Source organism: Zeus faber, assembly GCF_960531495.2.
Source record: "Zeus faber genome assembly, chromosome: 1".
Lineage (NCBI taxonomy): Eukaryota > Metazoa > Chordata > Actinopteri > Zeiformes > Zeidae > Zeus > Zeus faber.
In genome coordinates this window covers 21,019,285-21,028,457 of record NC_137193.1, presented here as the reverse complement: position 1 = coordinate 21,028,457, position 9,173 = coordinate 21,019,285, and the positions used below count along the sequence as shown (strand labels likewise).

Sequence of the window (9,173 nt, the reverse complement as noted above, 5' to 3'; positions counted from 1 at the left end):
TTGTTTATCTATTTATTTATTTATTTATCTATCTATTTGTTTATTGATTTGTTTTATTTATACATCATATATATTTGGACAACCAGTATATCACCATCTATCTACATATTTTAAAACACATTTTTATAAATATATATACGATTATATTATTATATTATTAAATATATTATATATTTCATAGTGAAACTCTCTCGCAAAGGTCGTGCATATCTCATAAAACCTTATTTGGGGAACGTACTACATGCATGTGATGCGGACCTCACGGCGCCGTCTGGGGGCGTCGTCGAGCCGCAGCCGTCGGTAGCGACGGTGCGTTCCCCGTTCCCCTTCAGGTAAAGAAAAAAAACAAAAAACAGATGGACGCGTGGACGGATAAACCACCGTGTCAACGTGGGAGACTGTGCAAGTTTGCGTACGTGCGTCATTAAAATATTTGCGCGAAAGGACATAAATGAATGACGGATGCTTGGCACAGGGTGGCCAAGGAAAAGGTATAAACGTTAATCATCGTGATACTGCGTTGGTATTTAAAATCAACCCGGCTGAGTTCGAGACGGTCAAGCGGGAGCGTGAACGTCAAACCAGCATTATGGTTTGTTTTTTTTAGTTAACACTCGCATAGCGACCGAGGTGGAAACACGCCGATCACGTCTCCTGAATATATATATATATATATATATTTTTTTTTTTTTATGTCAAATTTTGTTTTATTTTTTTAAACGTTACGACAACCGTCGCAGTCGCACTGGCGTCACAGTCGAGGCGCATTTTACAGGCGGCTGTAATTTCCGGACGTCGGTGAACGCCGCGCGGCCGCAGTCGGCGTGTGACGGGAGTGGGGCTCCGGTGCAGCTGTCACACGCTGAGGGCTTCGATCTGACCGCACGTTACGGTCGCTTTTTTTTTTTTTTTTTTTAAGGTAAGGGCTGTCGACCGTCCCAACTGTGTCCACGCAAAGTATCGCGTCGGCGGCTCGGACCCAAATGAAATCTCTTGTGCTGCGCTAGTTTGATGCCCTGGCTGGACCCGCAGCTAAAAATGTCAGGCTAGCCTAGCAAGGAGCCCACGGCACAGATGGTGGCTTGCCGGTGCCAACCATGTTCAGAAGCTTTAGAATGTGTCAAAGGCTGCCGTTAAAACCAATTTGTTGTACCCTGCTGCGCACAGTCTATGTACACATCCTTACTATATATATATACACACACAATATATATATATATATCCTGTTTTTAATACATATGTTTATTGATAATCCTAAGATTTATTGTATAGTGCCATTTTTTTTTTTTTAAATCCACCTCGCCGATCCATACGAACCACCGTGTGATATCCTGTAAGATATGCCGCTGCCCAACCTAGTTACACTCGGTGGAGGCTATTTATACCAGTCTCCGCGTCTGCGTTTCCCACGAAGAGCTCCGTACGTCGCTGGGTTTGTTGACGACCGTGAGATGACGGTTCGTAGTCGTGCCGTTCAGGTTCAGATTGTGTTACTGCCCTTACGTGAAGCACAGCTCGGGGAGGGGGGGGGGGGGGGGGGGCTGGAAAAACCCGTACGCATGAAAGCCAGCATCTTAACATAATAATCCGCCCAAAACATTTAGATAGGCCATCTATTTACTAAGTGGTCTTACTTATCGCTTAGACCTACGCTGACCACTTTTAAGCTGATGTCTGTCCCTGATTTTATTTTATTTTTTCAATCATCCAAGAATCCAGAGAGCCCATTGTTGGGCCGGTTACAGCGGGAATATACTGTAGGACTTTACAAAGACAGACGTGGCATTTAAAGACCTTCTTCTGCCCATTCCATTAGTGCACACACCATAGGATTTATCAAGGATCACAGGGGATCACACATCTTGTGACTCTAGCCCACGCTCTAGGAGGCCGGATTAAAGATAATGTCAAACCGGCCTGATATTCTCGCCCTGGTCGCCAGAGTTTCTGAGCATCTTTGCTGGTCACAGGAGCTTGCCCGCAACCTGTAAGACAAGAGATTTCCTTGTGAATTGTGAACCTTTGTCTGAGACACAAAAATCCTAGCTCAAGTCCTTTGGTGTATACTAAATATTAGGGACTTGTGACGGACTGACCGGCATTAAATTGGACAGGACACAGTGCATATAGTTAATCCAGTGGTGGCTTCAGTAAAATAGAGCACAGCATGGTATCACACACTGCACTGGTAATACAAGATCCAAATGCTGGTTGCAGTTTCCCTAAGATATTCTAATTCTACTTTACTGTCTTTGCTTCTGCGCCGGACTATTGCTGTCAACAAAATAACTAGGATACTGTATGTTCATACTAACAAATCTTTAACAGTGATATTCATAACTTCTATATGTGAGCTATTGTCACCCAACATTACATGTCAAGGAACCAGAATGAAGGGCTCTTGCCTTTCTTATTTCTTTTGACTTATATACTGGATATTTACTAACTTTGTGTCTTTGTATCGTTGGTCAGCATGGCGCGTGGGCACCAGAAGATCCAGTCCCAGCAGAAAAATGCAAAGAAACAGGCAGAGATAAAGAAGGCAAAGGGCCATGACCAGAAGACTGCAGCCAAAGCAGCTCTAGTGTTTACCTGTGCTGTCTGCAGGGTAAGTATCAAACCCTGGCTCACCAAGGCTGTAACTCTGACTCAAAACAGGAACTCGTTTTTTTTTGTTTTTTTTTAACTGCTTGACTCCAAGGTCATTACAACTATTTTTCGGTTGTGTGGTGTTGCGGAACACCACACACAAAATGAGCTTTAGATCTCACTCAGTGTGTTTTCATGCGCACTGGAGTTCCGATTTCATTCCAAATGTGTTGATAATGTTCCCAATATCTCAACTGTCATGTAAACTAGGACTGTGACAATAACCGCATGACCACGGTTATGTGACGTCACTGCAGTATTAGCTCATTACCTTCATCGCCACAAATAATATTTATTCCAATGCTTTTGTATTTCAGTTTTTGCTGGTGGAAGTTACAGGAGGATATCAAATATAAACTCAATAATCTTTATTTAGCTATCAAATTTACTGTCTTCCATTCTACGTTCACAGACTTCTGGAGATACTTTTCAGTTGCTCCACTTGACACTTTAGCTTTGCGTGCGAGGGGGAGAAACAGTCCATTAAACATAAAGGGATTTATTTTGTGTGTGTTCGATTATTATCAATAATTTCTAAGGCTGTACCCGATTCAGAACTTTTCAAATCGGATTTGGCTGTAACAGGGTTACAGCTCTCTGGGATCGAGGCTCACGGAGAGCTGTGTCTGCGGCAATAAATGCAGATAAAAATATATTTGTGATTCACATTATTAATAATTCCTAATATAATTGTTATCCCTATGGATTTTGTAAGCTATTGTTTTATCCTGCTATTGTAATGCACACTGACTGAGGGGGAAAAAATGGTCATTTGTTACTTTTAACCGCGGTGAGAAAAATTTGATGCTGTCACAGATCTAATGTAAACACTGTCATAATATCTCATCTAAATACAGCTCAGAAAATGGTCAGCTGAAGAGACCTATATTATTTGATCCTATTTTGCTTAACTTCCGCATGTGTTCACCCCAATTGTGTTGCTACTGCCGTGTTTTTGTACCAAAAGGCGCGAAACACGTCAAGGTTTTACGCTCACTGACTCAGAACGGACGTGAACCCATAAGCATGACACAAAAACAGCCAGGTAAGAAGTCAAAGCCAACAAGGTTTATTCCAACAAACAAGCAGGGGTCAAAACCAGGAGATCAGTCTGAAGGCAAACTTATCTGGCAGGGAACAGGCAAAGAATCAGGGCTCAAGGAATCAGGGTCCAGGGACGGAAGGTACAGGAAACGGGTAGTAGTATGGGAAAGCTCAGTGTAACGCTGGAGACAATCTGGCAGAGAACAAAGGAAAGAAGAGTGGTACAGAGGTAGTCCTCACTTAAAGACTTATATGGTTGTAGGAACGGAACTTGGTTGTTAAGTGAGGAGTACCTGAGCAAAAGGCAGTGGGCAGATCTGAAATGACATGGAGGTTGGTGACATGGTATGAGGACCAGATGAAAATAAAACATGAAAACAAATATATTGGGGGAAAAAAGGATTCATGACAAAAAGCATTTGACCCAGAAACAGATGAATCACCAGTTGAACCAGTGCGAGTTTATATCGTGATACACCGCTCCAATTGCAATATATCCAACTTCCAGTTAATATTTTGACTGATGAATGAGCCTTGTTGGTTGAGGGAATCCAAATAATGTGAACACATACTGTATAAACACCTCATTCAAAGGGTGATCTCATTCTGGTTATTCACCTTATTCTGATAAATGTGTATGTAAACTTACTGAATGATGTAAAATTCTATAATATAAAGTGTTTTTCCAGGTATTTTCCGAACTGTTTTTGAAAGGTGCATTTTCCCTGGGTTGTCAGTGAGGAAAAGGCTTCTGGGCTGAGATTCAGTTTGAGATTCGGCCACTAATACCAAGTTACCAAGATGGAAGCAGCCTCCCCCTTCCACTTCTTTGCAAACTGAAATCGCAACGTTCAGGACAAGCATGGAACAATCACAAAATAATAATAATAATAATAACAATAGCTTTTATTTATATAGCACTTTTTAAAAACACAGTTTACAAAGTGCTTAGAGATTAAAAGTTCTCAGATCATGAATTTAAAAGGCAGAGGAACATTAATAAGCAGGAGTAAAATTAATTTATTGAATTAGGAAAAAAAGCCGATAAAGAGACAATAAAAAATAATAATTTAAATTTGAAAAAATGTACGAAGGGGGGTGACATCACATGAAGGCAGATCTATAAAAAATGTTTTGTTTTGTTTTTTTAGACGTGATTTTAAAAGAAGTTGCTGATTCTGCCAGCCGAATCTCCACAGGCAGGTCGTTCCAAAGCCGGGTGCCCTGATAGAAAAGGCACGGTCTCCTGTAGTTTTAACACCTAGACTTTTGAACAGCCCGTCTGAGGATCTGAGTCTGTACACTGACTCAAATGGGGTCAACATAATGTTATATAGCTTGGAGTCAGACCCAGACGTGCTTTAGAAGTGATCAGTAAAATCTTTAAATTGATTCTGAACTGCACAGGGAGCCAGTGGGGAGAAGCCAGGATTGGGGGGATGTGATGTAGAGGATGAGTAGTTACCTATGGAGACCTCAAAAGGTTCTATCTAAAAGGTAGGAATAAAACCAGCCAAGTGCATTGTCCTTGATGCCAACCCAGGTGTTAAGACGATCTATTAAAATGTCACTCACCTCTTTAAGAAACGCCTCGTGGATAATATCAAGGCTGCAGGTGGTTGATTTCATGTGGGATAGAGTTTCAAATAAAAATGACAGTGACACAGGTTCAAAATTGTTAAAATAACTTAGTGTCCCTACTGGCATGTATAACTTGGTCGGGGGGGTAATTTGCTGTCGGGTGGGGGGGGGGGGGGGTGACGATGCAATCTATTACCTTAAATTCAATTCTGGGGTTAGAATGGTTTTCAGAAATCAGGTGAGAGAAGAAAGCTGCTCCTGCTTCTTTCACTGCCTTTGCGCATAGTGTCTTTCCAGATCTCATAAAATATGTGTAAACCACTCTTCCTTCCATTTCTCTTCCTTTCTCCTACAGTCTCTCTTTAGTTTCTGGGTGGATTCATTTAGCTAGGCTTGACTTTTTGTTTTTTGTATGGAGACGTGTCGCACAAAAGTGTGATTGATCCTGATAATGATGCGAGCACGTGTAGCGCACCATTTTTGCTTCATGGATATTCTCACTCTGAACAGATAGTGCCCAGATTCTCGACATGTTATGTCCCTGGTTTAAATTCCTTTAGTCGTTCTCTCATCTATCATAGCTCAACCTGCTTCCCTATCTTCAACGTATTAGATATTTAGCGGGTTGTATTTTACTGCCATGTGGGCACATGCTTGGATATCAATTCTTGCAGTGTTCCAGCAATGGTGTCCCCCTATCGTTTACTATAACCAGGGTCCCTACGCAGTATGGAAAAGTATGGCATTTGATTTTAATCATTTCCAGGTCATACTGGATAAGTATGGGGAAAAATATGGGGATTTTTTTTTTTTTCGTTGTTTCCAGACAATTTCCCCTATTCTGTTTTCTAAAATATAAAATTCAGAATTTCTGAAGATAAATTGATCATACAAGCAACAAGCGTTTGGAGTGGGCAACCGGTGCGGCCGAAGTGTTTCTGCTTGGAGAGCACAGGATAAGGCAAGAATGATGTCGTCCAACGCAAGGCAAGAAGTATGGCATGCGACTAAATGCACGCTCCTACGCCGAGCTGTCTATGCCTGTAGGTCACAGCCTACAAAACCGCTCTGCCCCAAGTGCCTTATAACTGCACCAAATCCAGACATCTGCGACCCAAATTAGTTTGAGAAAGAAAATGTGGAAATATCTTTCAATTGCTTATATACATAGCATCACAAATAACTGAATATTAAGCTTGTCTGAACATCCATGAGTTATGCCATAATGGACCATCTTTTCTGCGTTAGGAAACCATACCTTTATGGCTGCACAGATGCCGCAAAATTAAATTAACCAACCTTTTTAAAACTAATTTTCGCTTGTTATTTCTATAAGAGACGAAAAAAAAATATGGGGGGAACAATATTATTATTCATTCAATATGTTAAATGGGATCTATTATGCTCCTTTTAATACATGTTAATATCGGTCTCTGAGGTCCCCAAAATGTTTTTGAAGTTATTTTTAATTTTAATTTTAATTTTATTATTTTTTTTTTCTCTCTTCTGAAAATACCACCCAGATTATGCATTTGAACTATTGTGACATGCCTCTAAAACTGGACTGTTCCAAACAGGCTGTTTCAGTGTGTGTAGCTTTAATTGTGAATGAGAAGCCAAGCCCCAAGTTCTGAGCCAATGGGCTTTGAGTACAAGTTCCGGGTTTGGGAGCCAATGGGGTTTGAGCTTTACTCCGGGCTCGTTTTATTTACTCTGTAAACTATCACTGATTTCACCTTATCAGTCCACAAAAATTTGTTTCTGAACAAATTTGAGGTGAGAAATAAGCAATCCAGTTGCTGAATCTTCACTCATTAGATCTACCAGGCCTCATTTAAAAGTTAGTTCTGACTTTTGTTGCCAGGCTCCAAGCTTGTGGGTGACATGGACTAACGCACGCAGGGACTTTTTTTTTTTTCATGTAAACATCATAAAATGAATACATCTACAATAAAAAAAACACTCTTTTTACTGGTTTTGTTTGGTGAAACGCACAGCAGATTCCATGGAGCAGATGACCATAAAGAAATATGTGACGAGCTGACGTCAGCTCGTGCGGAGTAGATAAAAAACCAAGCTGTGGAAAACTTGAGCGTCTTGCTCACAGCGATTACTTTGTCATTAGTTGACCTATAAGGAATAATAAGGAAAAGCACAATAGGTTCCCTTTTAAGAGAAAGTAATACAAGTACCGGTAGCATCGGTTAGTTTACTTGCTCTTTAGAGTGATGTTTGACAGTGGAATTCCGTCCAACTTCCTGGGTAGGGGTGTGGAGTGAATGTCCACAATGGGTGATAATTGATAGTCCCTGCTTGAGCTTGTCTGGGTTTGGTGTTAATTGATTTATGTGAGCTACAGTACCGAGCTACAATGCAACATGCATGTTAACATTTGGATTTTAAAATCATCGTCATTTACATAATAAACATCTAGCTATTGGTACTCGGATGTCAAATATGGTATGAAAAGTCTGGAAATTTGAGTCCGGAAAAGTAGGGAATTTTTAAATGGAAAATGTGTGGGAACCCTGTATAACATTACACCCCATCCCTGCTACACAATTCCAAAAATTCTATGGCCTGGAAAATGGTAAAAACAACTTTTGAGATGCCTGAAATGCTTTGATAATCTTTACTTTCCATCATAATGGGTTGTATTAAAATAATTATAACGGAAGGATTATCATATTCCATAGTCACAAATTGTTCACTTACTATCTGGACAAAGCCCTTACTTTACAGGTGTAACTTCTGTTGCATAAACACTGTTCTTAAGTGTTCCCAGTGTCACGGTTCATCTTTCCTCCCCTCAGTCCCAGATGCCTGACCCTAAAACCTTCAAGCAGCACTTTGACAGCAAGCACCCCAAGTCGCCTCTGCCACCAGAACTAGAAGGTGTGGAGGCATGAATGGCTTCACTGGAGTCCCACCCTGGATTCCAGGACAAACTCTTCAAGGCCCTCCACCAACTTTGCACTCGTCTAAATCTGTAAACACTGGGTTGATTTTAGTATTGGTTGGCTAAAAGCTTTGATCACTCTGCTCCCACTCATCCAGTCTTGCATTTTTGTGCTCAACTATGTCGATAATGAGCCCAAAAGGTCAATTTGCTTTCAGGCACACTGAAAAGATCCTTGATCAATGCAAATGGTCAACACAGGTTTTTCCCTTGATTCATTCAATGTCTTTGGACACGGACTTGCCCCTGCCTTGAAAAACACCAACTTGATTAGATAAAAAACTCTAATAATACTTATGAACTTAATATCTGTATTTAATTATCCAAAGGTATAACTCTCTGAAAAGATACTATGAAACCCTCTCAAACCTCCTATTGAGCAATATTATCTAAACACACTGGCGTTAAAAAAAAAAAAGTAACAAAGGAAAGAAAACATTAGAAACTATGTTTAAATACTTTTGTTCATAAGGGCTGATCCTGTGAAATGACTTAATACGAACAAACCTATTGGGTTTTTTTTGTTTGCTTTAAATGTTGGGTTTTGAGTCTAAATTGAGACTGTTGCTTTTTTTGTCATATCAGTTCAAGATTGACATTGAAATAATTATTAGTCATAGCTGTACCTTTTTTTTTGTTCAGTTAATCATTAATTTATCTTGGGTGCAATTATATTTTTACAGACGTTTTCACGCTGCAACATGGCTTTGATGTTGGTCAACTGGTACTACAGAACTGCCTTGTTTTTGCGCTGGGGAAAAAAAAGCGTCTGTGCCCAAACGATGTAATATACAATTTTAATAATAAAAATTACTTTCTTTATATCTGCCTCTATCTTTGTCTATTTTTTTATATCTTTGTCATTTCTCATAACTGACTCTCAGTTGTACACAGTGATGGAACCAAACAATTTTCACAGGGGGGGCAGGCTGAGACCAGT

General features: G+C 40.2%; 1 protein-coding gene across 4 annotated transcripts in view; it reads left to right on the top strand.

Annotated features, from left to right (window-relative positions):
• The window catches only part of znf706 (zinc finger protein 706), a 13,062-nt gene extending 4,007 nt beyond the window's left edge, over positions 1–9,055 (top strand). Inside the window, exons 1-3 of one of the 4 annotated variants that reach the window (XM_080010415.1) lie at positions 334–412; positions 2,473–2,608; positions 8,088–9,055. In XM_080010415.1, coding sequence (XP_079866541.1) covers positions 357–412; positions 2,473–2,608; positions 8,088–8,183 — 288 coding nt within the window. In that variant the 5' untranslated portion in view covers positions 334–356 and the 3' untranslated portion in view covers positions 8,184–9,055. Of the gene's footprint in view, positions 1–333; positions 492–829; positions 920–2,472; positions 2,609–8,087 lie in introns of those variants that run through there. The other 3 variants (XM_080010416.1, XM_080010418.1, XM_080010417.1) reach the window with 3 other exon arrangements.
• The last annotated feature ends 118 nt before the right edge of the window (positions 9,056–9,173 follow it).